The sequence below is a fragment of the Lemur catta genome, chromosome 3 (genome assembly GCF_020740605.2).
Source record: "Lemur catta isolate mLemCat1 chromosome 3, mLemCat1.pri, whole genome shotgun sequence".
NCBI classification, from domain to species: domain Eukaryota; kingdom Metazoa; phylum Chordata; class Mammalia; order Primates; family Lemuridae; genus Lemur; species Lemur catta.
Genome location: NC_059130.1, coordinates 53,212,213 through 53,238,046, shown reverse-complemented (window position 1 = coordinate 53,238,046; position 25,834 = coordinate 53,212,213). Strand labels below are relative to the sequence as shown.

General features: G+C 38.8%; 2 protein-coding genes and 4 non-coding genes across 7 annotated transcripts in view; 4 read left to right on the top strand and 2 right to left on the bottom strand.

Moving 5' to 3' along the window:
• The first annotated feature begins 5,021 nt into the window (after positions 1-5,021).
• RPL5 (ribosomal protein L5) lies at positions 5,022-15,444 on the top strand. 2 transcript variants are annotated; one of them, XM_045547526.1, is made up of 8 exons: positions 5,022-5,121; positions 6,383-6,452; positions 6,536-6,651; positions 8,192-8,326; positions 9,546-9,748; positions 10,818-10,995; positions 13,653-13,738; positions 15,279-15,444. In XM_045547526.1, the coding sequence occupies exons 1-8, from the start codon at positions 5,119-5,121 to the stop codon at positions 15,376-15,378; spliced, it is 891 nt and encodes a 296-aa protein (XP_045403482.1). In that variant the 5' UTR covers positions 5,022-5,118; the 3' UTR covers positions 15,379-15,444. The 2 variants fall into 2 exon arrangements, with proteins under 2 accessions (XP_045403482.1, XP_045403481.1); XM_045547525.1 differs by having other exon boundaries at positions 13,650-13,738.
• On the bottom strand, positions 7,676-7,812 carry LOC123636305. The gene has a single exon (XR_006734493.1). It is a non-coding gene; the product is annotated as a U4atac minor spliceosomal RNA (small nuclear RNA).
• LOC123636241 lies at positions 10,654-10,748 on the top strand. Its single transcript, XR_006734436.1, has one exon. It is a non-coding gene; the product is annotated as a small nucleolar RNA SNORD21 (small nucleolar RNA).
• On the top strand, positions 11,477-11,586 carry LOC123636251. The gene has a single exon (XR_006734445.1). It is a non-coding gene; the product is annotated as a small nucleolar RNA SNORA66 (small nucleolar RNA).
• On the top strand, positions 13,840-13,972 carry LOC123636250. Its single transcript, XR_006734444.1, has one exon. It is a non-coding gene; the product is annotated as a small nucleolar RNA SNORA66 (small nucleolar RNA).
• A 1,249-nt stretch (positions 15,445-16,693) lies between the features above and the next one.
• The window catches only part of DIPK1A (divergent protein kinase domain 1A), a 92,580-nt gene continuing 83,439 nt past the window's right edge, over positions 16,694-25,834 (bottom strand). Inside the window, exons 3-5 of the mRNA XM_045547524.1 lie at positions 22,928-23,035; positions 20,775-20,951; positions 16,694-17,998 (exon numbers count right to left, since the gene is read on the bottom strand). Coding sequence (XP_045403480.1) covers positions 17,186-17,998; positions 20,775-20,951; positions 22,928-23,035 — 1,098 coding nt within the window. The 3' untranslated portion in view covers positions 16,694-17,185. The remainder of the gene's footprint in view (positions 17,999-20,774; positions 20,952-22,927; positions 23,036-25,834) is intronic.

Below are 25,834 nucleotides of genomic sequence, written 5' to 3'. Positions count from 1 at the left end.
GCCTGGGTGACAAAGGGAGACCCTGTCTCAGAAAAAAAAAAAAAAGGGTACAGGTTTAAAATGTTTAAAAGTTTCCAATGGATTAATATCTATAAAGAGGATCCAACTATAAAGTAGTTCACCGTATTCACTATTCATCAATGTATAACTATTATACAAATTCATGTAAAGCAAAAACTAGTTACAAAGAAAAACTAAGTTTTTAAATAACAAGTTGTTTTTAAATAACTTAAGATGGTTTTTAAAATTTATTTTTTTAATTGACAAGTAAATATTGTATATATTTATCATGTATAACATGCTGTTTTGTGATATGTATATATTGTGGAATGGCTAAATCAAGCTAATTAATACATGCATTCTCTCACATATGTGTTTTTTTTTTTTGTGGTGAGAACTCTTAAAATCTACTCTCCTAGCAATTTCAAGAATACAATACATTGTTATTAATTATAGTCATCACATACAACAGATCTTTTGAACTTATTCCTTCTAACTGAAATTTTGTATTAAGATTTTTTTCATTATAATTATGAAAGTTAGTGGTTTCCATACACAACCAGCTGATTAGGGTGGTAAGTAGGTACCTCAAATCATAGCACATGGGCAATATCTTAGAAATCTTTTCACATATTGGTGTTAAATCATCAAATTATCACTACCAGAACTAAAAATTACTAAATTTTTTTGGCTTATAAACAATAGAGATTTATTTCCCATAGTTCTGGAAGCTAGAAGTCTGAGATGAGGGTGCCAGCATGATCGAGCGCTAGTGAGGGCTCTCTGGGTACAGACTGCCTGCTTCTCCTTGTATCCTCACACAGTGGAGAGCAGAGAGAGCTGCGGATTTATTTTATGTTTGACATATTTAATGACACTGAGTTCACTTTCATTTCAAAGAATAAAAGCTGTATTTCCCATACTAGCAGGAATCAATGTTTTATTTTTTATTTTAAAATAATTTCAAAACCACAGATTGGTTGTAAAAAGTACAAAAAAAAACTTCCACTTACCCTTCTCCCAAATTCCTCATTTTTTTTTTTTTGAGGCAGAGTCTCACTTTGTTGCCCAGGCTAGAGTGCCATGGTGTTCACAGCAACCTCAAACTCCTAGGCTCAAGCAATCCTCCTACCTCAGCCTCCCAAGTAGCTGGTACTACAGGTATGCACCACCATGCCCAGCTAATTTTCTCTCTCTATTTTAGTTGCCTGGCTAATTTCTTTCCATTTTTAGTAGAGACAGGATCTTGCTCTTGCTGAGGCTGGTCTTGAACTCCTGACCTCAAGCGATCCTCCCACCTCAGCTTCCCTGAGTCATAGGATTTCAGACATGAGCCACCACGCCCAGCTCCCATTGTTGATATTTTAACACATTCACCTTATTAATCTCTGTCTCTTTACACACATATATGTATATGTATATATACGCACACATAATTATTTTTCCTGAGACATTTGTTGAAAGTTGCAGAAACAATGTCCAAAATAGTTTGATGTGTATTTTCTGTATTTCCTATAAGAAAAGATCTCTCATATATCACCACAGTCTACTTTTCAAAGTCAGAATTTAACACTAATCCATTACTACCATCTAATCCACTCAAATTTCACTGATTGTTTCAGCAATGTTCTTTTTTTTTCCAGAGACAGGGTCTCACTCTGTTGCCCAAGCTAAAGTGCAGTGGTATGATCATAGTCCACTGCAATCTCAAATTCTTGGGCCCAAGTGATCCTCCTGCCTCAGCCTCCCAAGTAGCTGGGACTAGAGACCCGGCTAATTTTTTTTGTGTGTGTGGATGAGGACCTCACTATGTTGCCCAGAGTAGTCTCAAACTCCTAGGCTCAAGCAATCTTCCTGCCTTGGCCTCCCAAAGTGCTAGGATTCCAAGTGTGAGCCACCACGCCTGGCTGACAATGTCCTTTGAATAAAACAAATAAAAAGCCTTCTGATTTCCCTTTTTCATTTCTTGTCCAGGATGCAACACAGAATTGCAAGTTGCATACAATTGTCATGTCACTTTGGTCTCTTTCAATCTGGAATAGTTGTTTAGTTTTTCCTTACCTTTCATGATCTTGTCATTTTTGAAGAGGACAGACCAGTTGCTTTGTAGAATTTTCTAAATCTGGGTTTGTTTGCAGTTTCATCATGACTAGATTTGGTTAGTACTTATTAAATAGCTGTATTAGATTAATTATGTAAATTAGGCAGGACGTGCTTCTGTGTTCTTCTCAGCACATCCTATCAGGAGGCATACAATATTGATTTTGTCCCATTATTGGTCATTCTAACTTTTATCGCTTAACTAAAATGATGTCAGCTGAGGGCAGTGGACAAGTACCCACTGGCCCCTGGTGTCACCAATTGCACTGGCTGAGCCAGCCATACTAGCCACTAACTCCCAGGGGAATGGGTATACATCTTTTTTATTTCATTGTTCTAGATTTATAAGGTAAGAAGGAGGATAAGGAAGATAAAATGTATTTAATTTAACAGCATGTTATTTGCTTCATAGCTTCTAAATATTCAGATGAATGTTACATGGGCTTTCCTATGTACTCTTGCCCTAAAACATGCAAAAGTTAGGAGTGGGCCTGTGTCTGGCTAGACTTTCCTTCCTGATACTTTTACCTCCAATGTAAGCAGGGCCTGATCAAGACAGGTGGCACCTCTGGTAGGCTAATAACTTGATGAGCCACCAAAATGAAGGTTTTTAAGTATTTTCTATAAATACAAATTGCATGCCTCTTTCTTAAAAGTTTCAAAAGCTGCTCAGGGAAGATTGAGCCACACTTGCCTGTGAGGAGTGTTTTTACACTTCTCCTTTAGAGCTCTACTGACATTGACCAGAGTAGACTTTGTCCATTTTTTCTATTATATAAGGAATTGCAAGTTAAGAACAGAGGTAATTGGCATCATAATTCTGATTTATCCCAGGGGCAGTTTTGTGAAACCCTTAACCTTGTCATCCTGGTTGGCAGCCCCCTCTCCCAGCTCTGACAGTGAGCAGCTGATACCCTGATTCTTTCCTGCTAGTTTAAACGCGTATACAGCAGACGGGTGCTATGGCTCACACCTGTAATCCTAGTACTCTGGGAGGCCGAGGCGGGTGGATCGTTTGAGCTCAGGAGTTCGAGACCAGCCTGAGCAAAAGTGAGACCCCCGTCTCTATAAAAGTGGCATGTGCCTATAAGTCCCAGCTAACTTGGGAGGCTGAGGCAAGAGGAGTTTGATGTTGCTGTGAGCTAGGCTGACCCATGGCACTCTTCTCAGGGCAACAGAGTGAGACTCTGTCTCAAAAAACAAAAAAAGATACTAAAAGGCAAAGAAGCAGGAAATAAAGATATGCTAAATAAAGTCTAGCTTTTAAATTTTTAAGTAATAAGATAAAAATAAATAAATAATGACCCCATATACACCCATCTCCTATGGGCAGACTTCAGTCATTGGAGGATGGGAGTATAGAATTAAGATTCATATTGACAATGGGAATATTTTAAACTGCTTCACAGTTTAACGTGTCCTCTTTTCCTGGTGGAGCCAGCAAATTCCATTCTTGGACAAAGTAGGATTTATGTGCTTTCCTGAGAACATTTGATTTGATTGAGGCCATATTTAAAATGCAGATTCCCAGTTGCCAAACCCCAGAGTCTGATTCAGTAGGGGTGGGGAGATATTCAGATATCTACATTTTAACTAGTACTCAAATGATTCCCACACAAAAAGCCCAAAGATCCCCTCTGAAATACCGTTAGATGAGGGAATACTTTCTCTCGAGGACCTTTTTTGTTCATTTACGTGATTAGTTCTCTTCAGCCTCCTTGTGGAGTTTAGAAAAAGGGAACAGCTCATTCCCCCAGTTATAATTACAGTCATACACTGTATAATCAAATTTCGTTCAATGATGCAGCTCATATACAATGATGGTCCCATAAGATGGCCCTGTAAGATTATAATATGGTATTTTTGCTGTACCTTTTCTATGTTTAGATGTGTTTGGATACACAAATACTTACTTTGTGTTACACTTGCCTACAGTATTCAGTATAGTAACATGCTGTACAGGTTTGTAGCCTAGGAGCAATAGGCTATACCATACAGCCTAAGTTTGTAGTAGGCTACACCATCTAGGTTTGGGTAAGTACACTCTATAATGTTTACACAACGATGAAATCGCCTAAGGAGCATTTCTCAGATGTATCTGAGCCGTTAAGCAACACACGACTGTAGTTCTTAAAAGAAAGGAAAAAGCTGAGCAGTGTGATGGCTCTTGCTGGTAATCCTAGCATTTTGGGAGGCCGAAGTGGGAGGATCACTTGAGGCCTGGAGCTAAGGCTGGGCAACATAGCGAAACCCTGTTTCTACCAAAAAGAAAAAAGAAAAAGAAAAAAATTAAGCGGGAGCCAGATAAAAGGAATAAGGGTGCGGTTAGGGATCAGGGGGAGACATGAAAGAAGGAGTTCTTTCACCAGGTACCAACTACCGAACATTTACTAAATGCACTGTGCTAGGTGCTGGACATTCAAATGGGCACATGAGCAGGGCCTTCCTCAGAAAGCTTACAGTCTAGGGCTGGCTGAGGCAGGTACAAGGGGCTGTGGTAAGGCAGAGGAGAGATCCCTATTCCAGGCTTGGGGCTCTCATGCAAGACTTCCTGGTGGGTCCCTGTAGGCACTGGGCCGGGATGAGTAGTGCAGGAGGTAGAGTCCTGGAGAGGGCAAGAGGGCTCCAGAGCAAATTCTTCTTAACTTTAAATGTTTTTTCTGGTTTACAAAAGTAAAACATGTTTGTTATGAAAAAACGTTGTGGCAAAGAAAGTGAAAGCCTCCAGTAATTCTCCCTGCTCCTGCTCTTGCCCAACCTTGTCGGGTCCTGGTGCCGGGAGAGTTAGGACCCTGTGAGGATATGCGCCGAGGCGAAGCCCGGCATTCACCCTCCTGCCAGCAGGGGGCAGTAAGCCTCACGCCTAGTGCCGGCGCCCTCTCTCTTCCACACGTCGCTCGCGTAATCGCCCGTGCTACATACTGCGCCTGCGCACGGGCTACGGCCTTTTCTCCCCCCTAGCGCTGCTGGGCCTGGAAGTCCGTGTGGAGCCGCGAATGCGGGCCTCTATTCGGCAGGATGGTGAGTGGGTACCTCGATCTCGGGGCTTTGGATGCACGGGGATTCTTTTTCCTCGCCCGAACGCCAACCTGTGGCCCGTCTCGCGCGGCGCAGGGGTCGGATGGCATCAGATTGCTTGCTCTGCCATGGTCGGGTTGCCGCTCCCAGCGTGGCCTTAATGGCGGCCGCCCGGCGTGCAAGCCTGGGGGGAGGGGTTGTTGAAGAAGGGGAGCGTGAGCTTGGGTGGTAGATTGGGGAGAAGGGTGAGTTTAGTAGGCAGCCTGAGAGGATAGTGCCGTTTCGTCTGAGTGGGCGCTGGTAGACGGCTGGGCGGAGGAGGCTGCATGTAGGCGGCCTCACACTAGCTGGAGGATGCCAGGGTGGAGGCGGGCTGCGGGTCCTTCGACCCGGCTCGATCCCGACTGCTTCGAGGGCTTTCTGGGAGAGTCTCGAGTCAGCGAGTCTTTCAGGAATCCTGTGCTTGTGGGCCAAGGACTTGGCTTTTAAGCCAAACTCGTCAGTGGAGATTGGAGGCCGAGGCGTCCCTGGCTCCCGGAAGGAAACTTGTTTAATTTGGACTGTGTGCCTCCCGGTTTCTCCAGTCCGTCACTGGCTCCAGTTTTTAATGATTGTCAGGATGGGGCCCCACAGTAGGGGTGGGATGTTACTTTAGTTGGTGGGGGAGCAGTGTTGTTTTAATGGGTAATAATTGCTGAATGTGCTCTTGCCCGATTAAGTATTGTGGCAGGTAATCTAGGGTTTTGAAAAACGTACGTGGTAAGTGAGAGAAGTATATTGTTACCTGAGGTTAGGTTTTCGAAGTGGGACATACGGTTATTCCGAACAGACTGACGTTTGGTACCACTAACTGCCCTCTAGAGCAGTGCTTCGCAAAAGTCTGGTACAAGGATTGGCACTGGTCTTCAAGGAAACAAGTACAGAAATTGAGAGTAAGCATTTAAAAACTTTTGCAAGCAACTTGACAGTAACTTTATACCTCTTAAAACTCATGAATTGGGGCCTGCATTTTGTTTTTTTCTTATGGTTTTGTGTTTTTCTAATGACTTATTTTTATTGTATTTTATAAAACTATCAGTTTGACGGATGGAAAATAGAAGAAAAAGTGGTTACTGACCCCAGTTGACTTGCAAAACATGGGACTCTACAAAAGTGACAGTTGTGTGTATTCTCAAAGTTCAAGTGTTATTTTTGTTACATGTTAAGTCAAAAGTATCATCGGCTAAAACATTTATCAAAGTTTTAATATTCTTTTTTCTTTAAGGGGTTTGTTAAAGTTGTTAAGAATAAGGCCTACTTTAAGAGATACCAAGTGAAGTTCAGAAGACGACGAGGTACTGTTGGTTTTTTATGTTTACAGTGTTAAACATCTTCTTTGCAGTGGAGTAGTCTTTCTAAAATTATTTTTTTCTTCCAGAGGGTAAAACTGATTACTATGCTCGGAAACGCTTGGTGATACAGGATAAAAATAAGTACAACACACCCAAATACAGAATGATAGTTCGTGTAACTAACAGAGATATCATTTGTCAGGTAAGTTGTATTCTAGATGCAGGCATTCCCGTTTGCTAACTATGCTGAAGAAGGGAAGCAAAGCACATGATGTACGGGTTTGAAGGACTGTCTAATACGTCCAGAAACATTGAATAATTCTTTTCCTCTTTGGAGGTCTAGAGTTAGAGCCTGGGAAATTGGTACATTAGAAAACATTCTTGACTGAAGATCAACCGTGTTTGGAATTCCTGACCCAGTTTAATACCATTTGTTTTCTAATTTGGGGGAAAGAAGTGGGGAGATTAGAGACTAGTAGGAGGTTCTTACCCATCCCAATTTCAGTAGAATAACATAGTTTGTGGCTTGGGGGCCTTGGCTCATGTCTCTAATTCTAGCACTTTGGGAGGCCAAGGCAGGAGGATTGCTTGAGGCCAGAAGTTCAAGACCAGCCTGAGCAAGAGTGAGACCCTGTCTCTACTAAAAATAAATAAATAAATAAGAAAAATTAGCTGGGCGAGGTGGCATGTGCCTTGTAGTCCCAGCTACTTGGGAGGCTGAGGCAGGAGGATCCCTTGAGCCCAGGAGTTTGAGGTTGCAGTGAGCTACGATGATGCCATTGCACTCTATCCTGGGTGACAAAGTGAGACCCTGTCTCCAAAAAAAAAATAGTTTGTCATGAACTAAGTCCTGATTCTTGCCACATGGCCTTACATTGCCATTTAACCACTCCTCACTGAAGAGATAGGTAATTGTGAGAGTTAAACGGAACTCCTAAGATTGTTCTTATTTCTGCTTATTGTTTGAAATAGGTTTTAAAATGTACAAAGATACCTCCCACATAAAAGACGTTTAGGAAGTGGCAATTTGCCCCTGGATGCTAGTATTCTGGGCTTTTACAACTAGGGGAAATTCTGATAACTTGAGATTGGACGATCTGCAGTAGACAGGCACACCTGTTTCCTGGGCACATTAGCTTGTTTGTGAAAGCAGTATCTAAGTCTGTAGCCAAGTTCAGATAACTAAACATTGGGTTCCTGAAACTTTGTTGAAGTTAACTTATGCTTTGTTCAGAAGGTGCTTGAAATAATTGGGTGTTTCTCTTTGGCTTTTTATTTATTTTTATTTTTTAAAAAGGCCTTAGCAGTACTGCCCTCACTACTCGTTCATTGGACAGTAGCACTATCCCAAGAAAAGGATGGCTATCTCTTTGGCTTTTTAAAGTGCCTCTTTAATTCACCAGCTAACCCTGCTAAGAGTCTTTTCAGTATTTAAAAGTAGGGAAGTACGGTATAATTTATTCCACATACATCCTAATATTCAATGTCTATTTGGCAATTTTAGCATTGGATTCTCTGACATTAGTCAAACTACTTACACCTACCTACTATACAATTGCTTAATTGCTATATAGTTGACCAAGTCATAAATTATAGTTGGAGGTATGTAAGTTTAAGTTTTAAGTGATGCAGATCTATGTCTATTCAGCTTTTTTTTATTCATTTGAAAAAGAAGGCACTTAGGACAATTAATGAAACAGTGAAAGCAACAGATCACTAACCCGTCTTTTCTCTTACCATAGATTGCTTATGCCCGTATAGAAGGGGATATGATAGTCTGCGCAGCTTATGCACACGAACTACCAAAATATGGTGTGAAGGTTGGCCTGACAAATTATGCTGCAGCATATTGTACTGGCCTGCTGCTGGCCCGCAGGGTATGTACAAGATGACTTTAATGTGCTTTGGGTTTAGTTCACTGCTTGCACATGGATAAGATACACCCAGCTGTGGCTTTAGGAGAGTCCTGCTTCCTATTTTCTGCTCAGTTTATGGGTATATCTAGACCAGCTTTGTCCATTAGAATTTTCTGCAGTGATGGAAACCTGTAATCTGCTGTCTGGTTGGATTCACACCTATGGCTATTGAGCACTTGAAATGTGGCTAGTGCTACTGAGGAACTGAATTTTTAATTTGAATTTCAAAAGCCACTTGTGGCTATTGACTACTTAATTGGATAGCAAAGACCCTACTCCAGAACTTCAGAATCTACATTATGATACCGTGTCCAAAGTGATGTATATGCACATTAAAATTTGAGAGGTGATGTCTTAAATGTTTTTGGAGGTGAGCATTGATGGGAAGATTCATTTTTGTTTTAATCATTTTTCCATCTTTTGGCAGCATTTCCTGTATATGCTATGTTATGCTGGTAGGAGATGAAAATGTGATTTTGCCTATTTTTGTTATCTCTTGGTTACCTTGGTTTACAGTGGAATTGTTTAGTTTATGCATCAAGGTTGAGGATTCACATCTTCATTGGTTATAAGTATATTTGAATGGGGGGAACATTGTCATTAATGAGAACAACTTGGTACAAAGGCACTGCTTGCAGAAAAACCATAGCTAGGGGACTGTACCAGCAAAGGAGTGGCCCAGATTAACATGTAGTTGGAGAGTAGAGCCACAAATGATGTCCCCTCAGCCCAGGATCCTATCCCTACAAATTTTATTCCAGATAAAGTTAAACAAAAATACATGGGATAATGTGTAATATTTAGTTCTTAAATTACTATAGCCAAATATGACTGAAGAAATGTAGTGAATACCTCCCTTGAGTAAATATAAGAATCAAATTAAGTTTATGCATTCTAATCGATTGCTACATGAAAGTATGGACATGTAGCAAAGATTCAGAAGCCATAAAACAAAGTTATTGTAGTTGTGGGTGAAATTGGACATATGCAGTTTCTTTTTGTAGCATTTAAAAATTGAATTACCTTTTAAAGCACATAGTGGTAAAGGGGATAGGTGAATTGGAAGGAAATTTTTTTCCAGTTGTCAGAGGTCATTAAGGTGACATGAGATGTTTTAATTTTAGAGTGGTTTGAATGAATATATACAAATAGGCATTTACATTGGCTTCTTTGTTAATAGCTTCTCAATAGGTTTGGCATGGATAAGATCTATGAAGGCCAAGTGGAAGTAACAGGAGACGAATACAATGTGGAAAGCATTGACGGCCAGCCTGGTGCTTTTACGTGCTATTTGGATGCAGGCCTTGCCAGAACTACCACTGGCAATAAAGTTTTTGGGGCCCTGAAGGGAGCTGTGGATGGAGGCTTGTCCATCCCTCACAGGTAATGATAGTATTTAAGAAAAATTTGAGAAAAAGGCTTACGAAAGATTTCTAAACTTTGAACTGGAAGTAAGATTGTAAGCCATTTTTGGAAGTTAAGTGGGCTGTTTTAATTTGTAGTTCCTTTGGTTTGAGTTAATGACTTTTTTGTTGTTGAGTAGATGCATCTTGATTTATTAGGCATATTTTAGTGGTTGGTAATTTAACAACCAAAATAATAATTTTTGGCAAATAGATTTTTATTTTTGGTAAGCCTAAAATATAACCTAACCGGAATTTTGCTTTTATAATGTAGAGTTGGGGGAGGAGTATATTTTTTTGAGGACCTGTTAGAACTTATGCACAGTTCCTCACTGTGAGGTGCAGGTGTTCCAAGAGCATTCTCACTTGGGGATTTCATTAACTGTGATCTTGGACAAATCACTTATTCCCATGTAGCCTGAGGCACCACAGAAATTAAAAGATGAGGGGGGAGGTGAGTTTTGAAACCCCTTCCTGTGCTGATATGCAGTAGAATTAACTTTACAGTGGTAGAAAACTTTTTTTGAGACAGTCACTCTGTCACCCTGAGTAGAGTACTGTGGTGTCAGCCTTGCTCTCACTGCAACCTCAAACTCTTGGGCTCAAGTGACCTGCCTCAGCCTCCCGAGTAGCTGGGACTATAGGCGCACACCACGATGCCCAGCCAATTTTTCTGTTTTTAGTAGAGACGGGGTCTTCCTCTTGCTCAGCCTGGTCTTGAACTCCTGAGCTCAAGCAATCCTCCCACCTTAGCCTCCCAGTGTGCTAGGATTACAGGCCTGAGCAACCATGCCTGGCTTATAGTGGTAGCAAATCTTGGTAATGGTTTTTTAAAGGTGTTTGTGGCATGAATTTCTTTTTCATCATCGAATTCAGAGAAAAGCTGCCAAATGATGATACCCTACTAACTGAGCAGTCAGTAGTTGGTCCTTTGGTTGCATATGATGCAGTAATTGTTTCAAGACGGGACTGATGGCAGCTAACTGAGGTGAATACTTACTAGTGAACTAATTCCAGTCTATACTAAAATATGAAAAACTTTATTTTAGTACCAAACGATTCCCTGGTTATGATTCTGAAAGCAAGGAATTTAATGCTGAAGTACATCGGAAGCACATCATGGGTCAGAATGTTGCAGATTATATGCGTTATCTAATGGAAGAAGATGAAGATGCTTACAAGAAACAGTTCTCTCAATACATAAAGAACAACGTTACTCCAGACATGGTAAAAAATTTACCTAAAAATGCCTGTGTTGGTTAATTTATCAAAATGGGTTTACTGCTTGTTTTTTGGGGTGAGGGTTACATTCTTGTGTTAGGTGTATTTCAGGTTGGCAGTTGAAAGGTGAATGGGCAAGTTTGTAAGTATAGGTAGGCTCACATAAGATACTCTTGGCTTAAATAAGGATGTTCTGGACGAGAATATGATAACTTACTGAGCTAGGCTCGTCAGTATGGTTTTAGGAATCTTAGATGCTGAAGCATGGCAGGCTTCAAGCATCTAAAGCCTTTGGTGCCTTTTGTTCTTTGGCTGTTCTGTATTTTTAGATGTCATTCTTGTGGTCATAGTTGTAATCTGCTTTTTTTGAAATGAGGTGCTAGATAATTCACTAATTTTGATACTATGGGAGAGGAAAGTTCATAGTAAATATGTGCTACATTCTGGACTTTCTGAATATCTCAGGCATGCACACAGAAAAGGTGAGGTACATATTTGATCACTGGTTCAGCATGATGTTGCAGAAACAAGGGGAACTCTATCTGCAAAAGTGAGTTTGGCTACAGGCAGTGGCTCACCCCTGTATTGCCAACACTTTGGAGGCTGAGGTGGGAGGCTCACTTGAGCCCAGGAATTTGAGGTTACAATGATCAGGACATTGCACTCTAGTTTGTGTGACAGAGTGAGACCCTGTCTCTTAAAAAAAAAAGTGTAGTGTAGTTTATTGGCCCTAAAGTTGGATCTGTGCAGCTACTTCTGTTAAGACATTGAAGTAATTGAAGGTTATAGTATTCGATTTTGAAATTACAGTGAAAATGTAGAACACAAATCACATTAAAAAGTCATTGAGAAAAGATCACTTTGTTATTTGTATGTTTTGGATACCGTTCTAAGGCTGAATAAACACATAGTTTGTGTTTTTGAGATAGGAAAGGAATTAAGGGTAGTTTTGTATCAGTAATGTAGATGCATGTTAATTTTTACTAGATTATATTCGTTTATGTTACTACTGAGTTTCATCCTGGTAAACACTTCTTTTACTTTTAGACTTTGATTCTACTTGGCCTGCAGAATGTTTCTCCCTTAGTCATGTGATACTTGGTCAAAACTTTTCAGACTCCCTTTCTGTGCTTTCATATGTTTATTTCCTAGTGGTTTCCTGTATACAAGCTGTACTTCAGCCAGACTGCTTTTTGGTTAAAAGTAATTTTCTAGCTAGCTCGTTTTATCCACAGTGGCCTGTTTCCTCTTGTGTGCCTGCTAAAATCCTCTATAGACATCTGTTATATCTTCAACAGGAAGTGGTCTTTACCTAAATTCATGGCTTTATCTAAATAGGTGGTTGTACTTCCTTCTTGTCTGATGTCTTGGGAGGAACTTTGTTGCTTAGATTTGTTAAATATAGTGGATGGCTATAATAGAGTGTTAAAAGAGGTAGAGAAACTTTTTAAAGGGATTTAGATAGTTGAGGTTTCAAATGCAGTGAAATTCTTTTTTTTTTTTTTTTTTTTTTTGGGCTAGAGTGAGTGCCGTGGCATCAGTCAGCCTAGCTCACAGCAACCTCAAACTCCTGGGCTTAAGCGATCCTACTGCCTCAGCCTCCTGAGTAGCTGGGACTACAGGCATGCGCCACCATGCCCGGCTAATTTTTTTTTTCTATATATATTTTTAGTCGTCCAGATAATTTATTTCTATTTTTAGTAGAGACGGGGTCTCGCTCAGGCTGGTCTCGAACTCCTGACCTCGAGCGATCCACCCGCCTTGGCCTCCCAGAGGGCTGGGATTACAGGCGTGAGCCACCATGCCCAGCCGCAGTTAACATTCTTGCATTATTTTTCTTTACTAAGCCTTATGCAAATGCATGCAGTAATCACTTTCTCCACATGGAATGAGTAATTTTAGAGACCTGGATTACCGTAACATTCGGGGGGCTGTAATTGTTATTAGATATTCACATTTGCAACCTTTTTTTGATGAGTTGTAGAACAAAATTGCCCAATAAGATATCTAATCAGATAGCTTTTCAAGAAAAATTCAGACCACCTCTTGGTTCTAGAGGCCTTATATTACTGCCAGGTATTAGTTACTGGTGGTAGGGAAAGGTAAAAGAGGTCCCTAGTAAATAATACTGAGAAATGCTTTGAAAGACTTGTCAGGCAAAGATGGAAAATGTAAATCTGGGGAATATGGATGACAAATGAATTTGGCAGTTGCTTCTTGGCCCCAGTGTCATCTTAATTAACATATTAAATACTTTTGTTTTGGCATGCATCCTCACTTCTATGAAAGCGTTTAGGCCAGACAGTATTTTAAATAAGCAGTGCAATGTGTGCTTCTGTAGAAGTAAATTTGCTTTAGAGTGACTCGAATGAAGTATGGCTGAATTCCTCAGAAATACACGTAGATTTTTCTTTAGTAAGACAGAGTTTTGAGTTGTGTAAATAGTGTCAAGTCACATTGCATAAGGCAAAAATTGGGAATTTGTTAGGAAAAAGTGGGTTACATTTAGAAATTTAAACACTTACCAACATTGACTTAGTTTAGCTCCTTTTGAGAATCTGGCTTAGAGGGACAAAATAAAACAAGTAGTATAATAGTTACATTAATATAGTAGGGCATATGAAATGAAACCAAGTACTGTTTGCTTTCCTTTGTTTCAGATGGAGGAGATGTATAAGAAAGCCCATGCTGCTATACGAGATAATCCAGTCTATGAGAAGAAGCCTAAGAAAGAAGTTAAGAAGAAGAGGTATGTGTCTTACTATTGTCTTTTCAAGAGAAACAAGTTGGGAGTGGTTCCCATACTGCTTCATCTAGTCCTATCTAGTGGGTCAGACTCTAAGTGAAGTAGTGCAGACTCGATCACTAGCTCTGCCTGATGTGGCAGAAGCTAAGGGAACCAGGTTTGCTAAAGTAATTATGGTGATAGAAATGTATTAGCCTCAGATGTTACTGAGGTTGCCCATTCTATCCTAGCACAGTATAAGTACCAGTTACTGCAGTTTTTTATTGGCTCCCTTAAAAAAGTTGCTCTTTATTGATCTTTCATGGTTTGATTTTTTTAATGGAATAGAAAATAATACTGAATGGACATCTAAAATTAAAAGCATAACTTCATGCTTTTAAATTTTTAGAACATTTTTATGTTTTTTTTTTTTTTTTTTGAGACAGAGTCTCGCTCTGTTGCCCCGGCTGGGGTGAGTGCCATGGCATCAGCCTAGCTCACAGCAACCTCAAACTCCTGGGCTCAAGTGATCCTACTGCCTCAGCCTCCCGAGTAGCTGTTACTACAGGCATGCGCCACCATGCCCAGCTAATTTTTTCTGTATATATTTTTAGTTGTCCATATAATTTCTTTCTATTTTTAGTAGAGACAGGGTCTCGCTCTTGCTCAGGTTGGTCTCGAACTCCTGACCTCGAGCGATCCACCCACCTCGGCCTCCCAGAGTGCTAGGATTACAGGCATGAGCCACCGAGCCCGGCCATTTTTATGTATTTTTATTGTAAGTTGACAATTTATATAAATCTATAAGGGTACAAAGTGATGTTATAGTTAACATGTCCATCACCTAAAATACTTACATTTCTTGTGGTGAGAACATTTGAAATTTACTCTCAGCTATTTTGAAATGTAAAATACTCTCTATTATTAGCTCTATTCACCACACTGTGCAATAGAACTAAAAAAAATATACTCTTCCTGCTTGAGATTTTGTACCCTTTGACCATCTGCCCATTCTCAACTGCCTCCAGCCTTTATAACCACCATTCTACTTTCTGCTTCTTTAAGTTTGATTGTGTTAGATTCCACAAATAAGTGAGAACATGTGATATTTTTGTCTGGCTTATTTCACTGAGCATATTGTTTTCCAGTTCCATCCATGTTGTCGCAAATGACAGAATTTCATTCTTTTTAAAGGCTGAATAGTATTGCATTTTGTATATATACCACATTTCCTTTATCCATTCATCTGCTGCCATTATGAGTAGTGTTGCATTGAACGTGGGAGTACAGATCTCTTCAACAAATTGATTTCAAATATTTTGGGTAAATCCCAGAAGTGGGATTGCTGGATCTAACATGTTTTTATTTGATTTTTGGTCCTGTGGGGTAATAGGACATCATAGTAGTTGGAGTTTGAGAAAGTTAGCTAGTTTGAGAAAGCTCATAAAATAAGTACATATATTAGAACTTGGATTATTTAACCTCCATCTGATTACAAAGTTTCTCTGTTCTCTTTAGTTACGGTTTTGAAAAATATATTCCTGTCTTTTACTTTGTTTTGTAGATGGAACCGTCCCAAAATGTCCCTTGCCCAGAAGAAAGATCGGGTAGCTCAAAAGAAGGCAAGCTTCCTCAGAGCTCAGGAACGGGCTGCTGAAAGCTAAACCAAACAGCAATTTTTTATGACAAATTTTCAAATACAGATAATAAACTTATTGAATAAGCAGCTATTTCTGTGTCAAGCTCTTGTTGTTATGGAACTATAGGAAATATCCTAACATTTTATAAAGGCAAAGGAGTTCACAGGTTTTTTTTACAAGAAAACAAGTGTGGCTTTTTTCAGAAAAAGTTGTCTTGCATATTTCCAACACAGTTCACACATACTTGGGCTTCTAGTCTCCCTAACAGGAGTTGTTACCCCTCACCTTGTATGATGTACAGCTCTCCCTAAAAATCTGGTAAGCAACAGACCAACCATCGCTAGGAGATACTTCTTCCATCCATTTATTATAACCAGATGATTAGTGGGAAGAGAAAGTACCTTCAAAGTACAGTCTTAAATAAAACTGGTGCTGATCCATGGCTTTAATTTTTGCGAGAAAGCTGTCTGGGGAAGGTCACATAGATTTAATACATTGAGTGCCACACTAGGAAAAAATTTCCCTGGGGCCAGGGTATTTTATTACAAAAATAGAATAAAAACTTTGAAGACAAAACAATCCTTTCTAATTTAATGAAAAATTTGTTATTTTCTGTGCGTGAGTTATATGCAGCTTGGGTGACACTAGAATTTTTATACTGTTTGCCACTTGAGTTGTATGTGATTCATGACAATTTGTTTAGGGGAATTGAGTCTTCATATGTTTCACAAGGCCCTGGGCTCAAAACTAGCATGAGTTAAATACAACTCAACATGGCAGTTAATGTGTTAACCAGGTGAAACAACTTTTAGCAGAAAATACTGGGGCTTTTCTCCAAAAGATGGTATTTCATTTTATATAGATGTTGAAAGGTAAATGCCACACCTGAGTACGCAAGTGAAAATAACAAAAAAAGAGGAGCACATAATCTGGTATATCAAGTATACAGGGGAAAAAGTAATACATTTACATGCCTCTAAGAAATAGCCCTTTGGTCCACAGGAAATATAACTTTGAAAGTGGAAAATTAATACTAAAAAGCCTTTAATAATTTTAGTCTTGCTCTTTTCAGGCCCACTTTCTGCATAACTCAAATTCAAGATATATGGATCTAGATTGGGTCTATGGCCTTCAGATGTCAGTTTTGAAGGGCTGGGTTGGCTGGTTGATACTAAGATGGACCTTTTGAATCTACTGGATAATTAAAAGTTCAGTTTTAACCACTAAAATTGCTAATTGTGTATTGTCTTAGAACATTCTAAAGTGCTCCACATTTTGATGTCTGGGATTAACAAGTGTAAATCTATAATACAATAAATCATGCTATGAACCCAACATCTGTTTATAAAGGAGTAATTTTAATTAACCTGCTTTGCAGTCTTAATTTGTTAATGTGCAAACTTTACCATGCTAAGACATTAGTAAATTTATAAATTTTCTTTAAACAGCAGCTTCAATGCAAACACAATGTTTCCAGCAATGGTATTTTGGCTAACATAAGTCTACAAATCACTCTCACTGTTGATGTTTATGGAATGAGGCTTTTCACAGTATTAAGTCATTAGTGAAAATAATTATACAGTGAATGTACTTGGGAAATGTAACAGGGCTTCTAAAAGGGCAGGAATGAAATCTTTTGGATCTGTAGATCCTGTACCTCTTGCCATTACTTCAGTAATCACATGTATTTAAGATGATGGCTTCTCAGGTCCAAGGGAGGGGAGTTTTGTGTAACTGGTAGGGATGTGACTCAGAAGCCATTTTTTAAAATGTTCAAAATTGTTCTTTAAAAGTGGTAAGTTTCTTGCAATGGTAACAATGTCCAAATGAACTAAGAGTCATTTGTGTAGGAAATTTTCTTCCACAATAATGTTTTTAGGTTATTTAGTATCAAAGAATGTTCCATTTCCATTTGATTTGCTGTGACTTTGAGAGCAATACAAGAATAAAGCTGCTTTTCTAATTCTTCACGAATTTCACTTGGAGCACCACGCAGTAGGTAGTCTTTGAGTAACTGACAGGCTTTTGCCAAGTTTGGTTGTATCACTTCTGAAGTACACTTCATTGTACTCTGATCACAGCTAGTTCTACAATCCGTGCCATAGACACAGTCCAAATCAGACTCACAGTGACGATCCTTAATAAGTTCTTTCAGGTTTGTCTCTGGCACAATTTTTCTCATATCCACCATTTTCAAGTCATACTTATCATTATATCCTAGGTTTTTGGCACTAGTATCACACATGAGGAAATTTCCATAGGGGCCATGGAAAACGTCTTCCACAAATTCTAAAAGTCCTATGGCTATTTTAGCCTTTCTAGGCCATGACGGTGTGAACAACTGATCCATGCTTCTTCTGAACCCAGATGGAATAAAAAGTTCAATGACCCATGGAAGGCTTATTCCATAAAGAGAGGTATATTCAACACTTTCCATCACATAGAGATCACCACAGAATCCCATTAATTTGGGGGTATGTTCTTTATCTTGAAGTATCACCATGAGAAGAAATTCATTTAGTTGAAGAAGTGCCCATGCTGACTTTGCTTCTCCCAAGGAAACCTGGCCATCTTTGTCTCCATCAGCCACTGTCAAGATGAGATTAACTAGTTCAGAGAGGTTTCCTTGGTCACCCAACTTTGCCTGTCAAGATAAGAATTTGTCTAATTATACAGAAAGAATGAAAAACAAGTTTATCTGCTATGTAACATACTAAATTCCTTTATACGCATTATTACCATGTTAGGCATGATCTTGCTACTGAATCCCCATAAAGGAACCTAACACGTTACATCTCTAAATATTTGTGACCCTTCCTAACCTAATTAGAACCGTGTTTTGTAACTGCAGTAAAACCCACTTTAAATATATTTGTTAGTTTAAAAAAAAATGGCCACTCTTAAGTCCCCTAACCCCTTCAAATCCTGTAGATAGTTAACCAACACACCAAGTAATTATTCCTCATCTTCTTCATACATTTACTTGCAAAAGTGCATTGTAATGTACTTACATCATCAAAGTTATATATAGTAAGGGTCAAAAGAAAATTATTGTCTCCTATTTTGTATTTATTGCACTAACAGAATTATTTTGTTCAAGTAGTATTCCAACAGTGGAGGTTAAAAAGTATTTCCCTGTTAAGGTTCTCTGGGATAAAATAGTCTGAAATGCATAATGCATGTTAAATGGCCAGAGAAAAAGATTTTGAATGAAAATAAAAGAGCAATAAAAAATGAGGCCGGGTGCGGTGGCTCACTCCTGTAATCCTAGCCCTCTGGGAGGCCAAGGTGGGTGGATCGCTCAAGGTCAGGAGTTCGAGACCAGCCTGAGCAAGACCCCGTCTCTACTAAAAATAGAAATAAATTATCTGGACAACTAAAAATAGAAATAAATTATCTGGACAACTAAAAATATATATGTAGAAAAAATTAGCCAGGCATGGTGGTGTATGCCTGTAGTCCCAGCTACTCGGGAGGCTGAGGCAGTAGGATCGCTTAAGCCCAGGAGTTTGAGGTTGCTGTGAGCTAGGCTGATGCTACAGCACTCACTCTAGCCCAGGCAACAAAGTGAGACTCTGTCTCAAAAAATAAATAAATAAATAAATAAAAATAAAAAATGAGAAAATAGGCCAGGCACAGTGGCTCATGTCTGTAATCCCAGCATTTTGGGAGGCTGAGGTGAGAGGATCACTTAAGGCCAGGAGTTCAAGACCAGCCTGGGCAACATAGTGAGATCCTATCTCTACAAAAAATAAAAAAATTAGCTGGGGGTTGTGGCACGCACCTGCAATCCCTGCTACTGGGGAGGCTGAGGCAGGAGGATCACTTCAGCCTGGGAGTTGGAGGCTGCAGTGAGCTATGATCATGCCACTGTACTCCAGCTTGGGCAAGAAAGTTAGACCCTTTTTGACATTCCAATTTTTTTTTTTCAGGAAAAAAAAAAAAAGAAAGTGAGACCTTGTTTCAAAAATTTTAAAAATTTAAAAACTCTTTCCAAAACTATTTTCATTTTTGTATATTTCTATTTATATAAGTATTTTTTTTTTTTTTTGAGACAAAGTCTCACTTTGTTGCCCGGGCTAGAGTGAGTGCCGTGGCATCAGCCTAGCTCACAGCAACCTCAAACTCCTGGGCTCAAGCGATCCTACTGCCTCAGCCTCCCGAGTAGCTGGGACTACAGGCATGCGCCACCATGCCCGGCTAATTTTTTCTATATATATTTTTAGTTGGCCAGATAATTTATTTCTATTTTTAGTAGAGACAGGGCCTCGCTCAGGCTGGTCTCAAACTCCTGACCTCGAGCGATCCACCCGCCTCGGCCTCCCAGAGGGCTAGGATTACAGGTGTGAGCCACCGCACCGGGCCTTTATATAAGTATTTCTTTAAATTAAAAATAATTTGCAATCAGTGTACTGACTTTTTGTTTTAGAATAGGAGGAACTGCTATCCTTTTTTTCTTCCTATTATTTTTAGTTCACATGTAATTGTACAAACTTAGGGGATACAGAGTGATATTTCAATACATGTATATAATGTGTAATGATAAAATCAGGGTATTTAGCACATCTATCACCTCAAACATTTATCATTTATTTGTGTTGTGAACATTCAAAATCCTCTCTTCTAGCTTTTTGAAAATATACAATAGATTATTGTTAATCATATTTACCCTACAGTGCTATAGAATACTAGAGGAATCTCCTATCTAGATGTACTTTTGTAACTGTTAACCAACTTCTCTGGATCCTCTTCCCTCTACCCTTCCCAGCCTTCTAATAACCATAATTCTAGGAGTGTATTAACTTTATTTCACCTTTTATGTATCAGTTTGTTTTTTTTTGTTAACAGACACATGCAAAGAGTATGTATCAGTTTTTGTTTGTTTGTTTGAGACGGTTTTACCCTGTTGCCCGGGCTAGAGTGCAGTGGTGTTATCACAGCTCACTGCAACCTCAAACTCCTAGTGATCCTCCTGCCTCAGCCTCCTGAGTAGCTGGGACTACAGGCGTGCACCACCACGCCCAGCTAATTTTTTTAGTAGAGACGGGGTCTCACTCTTGCTCAGACTGGTCTTAAACTCCTGACCTCAAGCCGTCCTCCTTCCTCGGCCTCCCAGAGAGCCAGGATTACAAGCATAAGCCACCTCTCCTGGCCAAGTATGTATCAGTTTTCAGGTCAAACTTTTCAACTAGTTAACGAACTGCCCCCTCATATCTGGACATTTTAATCTAATATAAATAATGTTAAAGTAAACATTCTCCAACATGTATTTTTTGTTTCTTTTCTTTGAATTATTTCCTCACAATGGAGTCCCTGATAGAAGTCAAAGAATATCAGCACTTGAATGGCTTAGGATGAGGTCCTGCCAATTCTTCTGAAAGAATACTGTTTCACACTAACAAGTGAATAGACAGACTTACCTTAAAGAGACTGTAGACCATTTCTTTGAATTTCTGTACAGTAGTTCCCCTAGTTGGCTTATCAAATAGCACTATTTCTTTTCTTGGTTCCAGTTCAGTTCCAAAATCAAGATGAAGTGCTTGTTCCATTTGACATTTCACAACACCTGGTAGATTATCCCAAATCCCTAAATACATCTATATGGAAAAGAACAGCAAGTTATCTATTAAACTAAGTAGAAAACTCTAAAAAATATACCACTATATTTTTAGGGTCCTCCTCTCTAAAAACCAAAACAAAACACAAACAAGCATCAGAACACTGAGATTGAGCTGTGACTTTTATTTTCGAACTGCGAATTTGAAACTATACTCCAAAGATTTTTTTCCTTAAACTAATTTTTTAAATTACAAAAGTAATGCACGCCTAAATATATATTTTTAAAAGTCAAACTGGAAGAATGTAAGGTAAAAGCAAAGTTCTACACATTCCATTTCCTTAATCCCATTTCCCCAGAATTAATCACTAAGTAGCTATTTATCAAACTAGTATTACACAATATTTAATATGTCCCATGGTCTATTAATTTATTTTATTATTTTAATCCTTGTACCAACCCTAGTGGTAGGTACTATTATCCTCATTTCACTGATGGAGAAACTGAAGCAAAGACAGGTGAAGTAACGTGCCTAAAAGAGCTCACAGTCTTAACCATCAGGAAAGGCTGCCCCTCTTACTTCTATATAAAAACCAAATGGGATCATGTTAATTAATAACATTAATCCAAACAAAGCAGATTATATCACTCACTTGTTCCAAGCCTTCCGAATAAATTCCCAATTCAATCAGAAAAAAGTCCAAAGTTCTTTCCATTGTTTGTTAGGCTCCATTTGAGCTGGTCTTGCCAACTTCTCTAACCTGATCTGGTACCACTTACTCCCTGATTCCTAAGTCCCTGCTATACTGGTCTTTCTGTTCTTTGAACATACCACACTAGTTCCTATTTCACAACCTGCTTCACTTGCTGTTGGTTCTGCCTGGAATGTCCTTTCCCAGATCCTCATATAGCTGGCTCCTTTACATGATTCGAGTCTCAGATCAGATGTCGCCCTTAGAAAGGCCTTCCCCAACTCCTACCTAGAATAGATCCTCTTCCAACTGCAGGTCACCTCTAATCCATTACCCTGTTTTAGTACCCTCACAGCCTTTAGCACTGTCTGAAATTATCATATTTATGTATTTATCAACTCATTATTATCTGTCTTCTCTCACATTGGAACGTTAGCCACATGAGGCCAGAGGCTTTATCTGCCTCATTGCCCATGCTCTCTCCCAATGCCCAGTAGTGCCTGGCATGCAGTGCAGTGCACACTCACATGTTGGAATCAGTTTCAGAAATCCTCTTACACATGATTAGTATTGTCAACTTAAAAATTATTTTAAATTTCTGTAAGTAATGCATATTTATATTGGAAAATATAGAAATTATAAAATGAACAAAAAAATGCTATTTTCTACTGCCCAAGGATGTTTTGTTGTATTTTCTTCTAGTCCAATAGTATCCTAGGTGTTTTATTTCTTTGATGAAATGTAGAATTTTTTTTCATTATGTTTATCTGTTATTTGTAGTTCTTCTTTTGTGATTTAGCTCATCCTGTCCTTTGCCCGTGCTTTTGGATTAATTCTTCATTCAGGTATGAACTCAAATGTTATCTTAGATCTCAGAAAGGTCTTCCCTGATCAACTCCTCTAACGCACATCTCTACCATTCCTGACCCTGCATTCTCTATCAATTTACCCTATGTATCTCCTCTATAGAACACACCACGTTCTATAATTTTTTTTTATTTATCTATCAATTCTTTGTGCCTCCCATCCCTCTGAGATAACGTAAAGTCCACAAGGGAAGTTATCTTGTTAATCACTTGTATTCATTGTATTACTTGTTAATCATTGTATTCCTAGTAACTAAAACAGTGTCAGGAATATTTTGTGAATAGGGTATTAATAAATATCTGTTGCATGAATGAATCAAATCATACAAAACTGAAATACATATAATGTCCCATCAATGTCTTGAATTCTGGTTCAAGAATCTTTTAACAATGTCTTTAACTTAAGGTAAAATTAGAGTATGCAGTAATTCTGGAATGTTTATTTATAATTTCCATACCTGATTGTTGGGCTTGGTGGATAAGCATTTTCCAAAATAAAGAGTTTCTGTAACACAGAGGCTATTACATGCAGGCCCATCAATAACCCCAGTCTTGTACTTGTCACACTGAAAAACCAGGAAATAAAAAAGTAGTTAATAGAAAAATGTTCATGAGAAGAAACATAAGAAAGACACCATAAAGAGATATCTATGTCCTTGAAGAGAAATTCTATAATGAAAAGAACTCGGGCTTTGGATTTAGAGATATGAATTTGAATCCAGCTCTGCTCCTTACTAGCTATATGGTGATGAGAGAGCTTGTGCTACTGGAGTGTGCAAAGAATTCTGAAACTATTTTTCCCACTTAACATGGTCTGGGATGGTCCTTCCAAGAATAGAAGCACTCTATGTATGTATGTATTTATTTATTTATGAATGTGACAGATTCTCATTCTGTCACCCCGGGTAGAGTGCCGTGGCGTCAGCCTAGCTCACAGCAGCCTCGAACACCTGGACTCAAACAATCCTCCTGCCTCAGCCTCCCAAGTAGCTGGGACTACAGGCGAGTGCTACCACGGCTGGCTAATCTTTTCTATTTTTAGTTGCCCGGCTAATTTTTTTTCTCTATTTTTAGTTAGAGATGGGGTCTTTCTCTTGTTCAGGCTGGTCTCGAACTCCTGACCTCAAGCGATCCTCCCGCCTCGGCCTCCCAGAGTGCTAGGATTACAGGCCTGAGCCACTGCGCCCAAGCATTCTGTTTTAAAATGGCTCTGGTTTTAAAATAAATAAAGTTTAAAATAACAAAATAATTTAATATAACAAAATAAAGTTACCTCTGTCACCTTGTCATCCTTGAGATCAACCAATGAGAAGGAAAATAAGACAAAAACCCACACAAACTCTATCTTTGATAAAAATAAGGTAGCAATGTAACCCTAGGCCCAAGAATGAGGATGACCTGCCAAAATCAGTGAAGATTACACCAGAGCACAGAACTATACTGAGATTAAATACCTGCTGTAGCCTCAGTTCTCAAAGTTGGCAGGGCACCAAATAAGTGGTATATCTGAGGAGCAGAACCATTACCCTGGTTTGCAATAAAGGTTTAAAGGGCACAAGCTGTGGGAACTCTCTAGGGCTCTATTTGGCATCATGAAGTAGTAGGATAAGGCAGGGCTGAATGATAAAATCCTTAAAAATGTTATCTTTGCTGAAGGCATCTGCTGATGAACTACGGTTGGGAGAGACTGTTATGAACAGCCTTATAGTTGCTGGGAAGATACACAGGCTAAACCAATTTATGTGTGTCTGTCTCTCTGTTTCACTTATTTTTTCTCCCCCCTGGCACCCCACACACAGCCACAAGCAGCTTCACTATCAGCTCAGGTCACTGCCCAGTTGCTTCCTGCAAATGGCTGGTTGAGGAAGAACTCATTGCATTCAGTAATGAGTAATACTCAAAAGAAAATAAGCAAAAAATCCATACAGCAAGTCTTCAAGAATTAGGAGGAAAGGAATAGAAAAAATATATTTCAAATAAAGAAATTTTCCAGAAAAATGTTGCTATGAAGCATACCAAACATATTGCTATGAATTCAAAGGACTTACTCAAATAGTTTAAAATAAGAAGAAATGATGAGGCAAGAGAAGGAAATGTAAAATAAACAGAACTCAGAAAGGAAGAAAAATTTAAAAATCCTAGAAATGAAAGCCACATTTCAAATGGGGGTGAAAGGTGGAGGAGGTAAAACCCAGTAAGATTTATGAGGACTAGATCGAGAAAAGCGAGTGAAATGAAATGGAAAGTTTAAAAGAATTAAAATGAATTTGAGATAAACTTATAGATATAAGAGACAAAAGATATCTAGCATGTCCATATGAAGGAGAATGGGAATAAGTGGAAAAGAAAAAATACAAACTTCATATAAACGAAAGAACACTTTAATCTACACGTTGAAAGGACATACAATATCCTAAGAAAAACTGGTATGTCTTGTAATATGTCCCATTGAAGTTTGCTGGACTTCAAAAATAAATAATCCTTTGAGCACCCAGGCAAAAATATCAAGGCACCTTTAAGGGGTAACAAATCAGATTGGTCCCAGATTTCTCCACAGTCACGTTCAATAGTAGACAACAGTGGTAGGTACAATGCCAGCAAAGGCAGTAGGGAAAGTGTGACTTGTCTGTGTCCTAATTTTCTCATTTGTAAGAAGGGAAGTTAACAGTACTTGATTTATAACATCATTATGAGGATTAAATAGTATAACAAGGATAAATCATCTGTGACTTTAATAAGTGCTCAATAATAGCTATTTTTATTTTACATAGCCTTTAACTTAAGGCAAAATTAGATTATGATGTAATTCTGGAATGTTTATTTATAATGTCCATACCTGATTGCTGGGCTTGGTGGATAAACATTTTCCAAAGTAAAGAGTTTCTGTAACTTTAAGTAAAAGGCATCAAATGTTTTTGAACATATAAGGTTCAGAAAATATAATTCCCTTTAGTATCTCTTGAAGAAATTATTAGAAAATGAATTTTAGCCAACCAAGAGATGGATGGAGAAACTGCACATAAAAGCCAGTTGAAATGCAGGACTGGGATGAAAACAGCTCAGGAATTGAATGCATAATAATTTTTAATACAATACCTCACAGTTACTGGATGCTTACTATGTGTCAGGCACCATTACTAATGCTAGACATTTATTATCATGACAATAACCCTGTGAAGTAGAACCAGTTGTTATATCCATTACAAAGATAAGGAAACAGAAATATCTGTAAGTAACTTGTTCACAACTATAAAATGATGAAGCCAGGACTCAAACCCGGGCAGTCTGTCTCCAGAGCCCATTCTCTCAATCACTATTGTATGCTGTTCAGAAGGGCACGGGCTCCTCAGACACTGGGCCCTCCT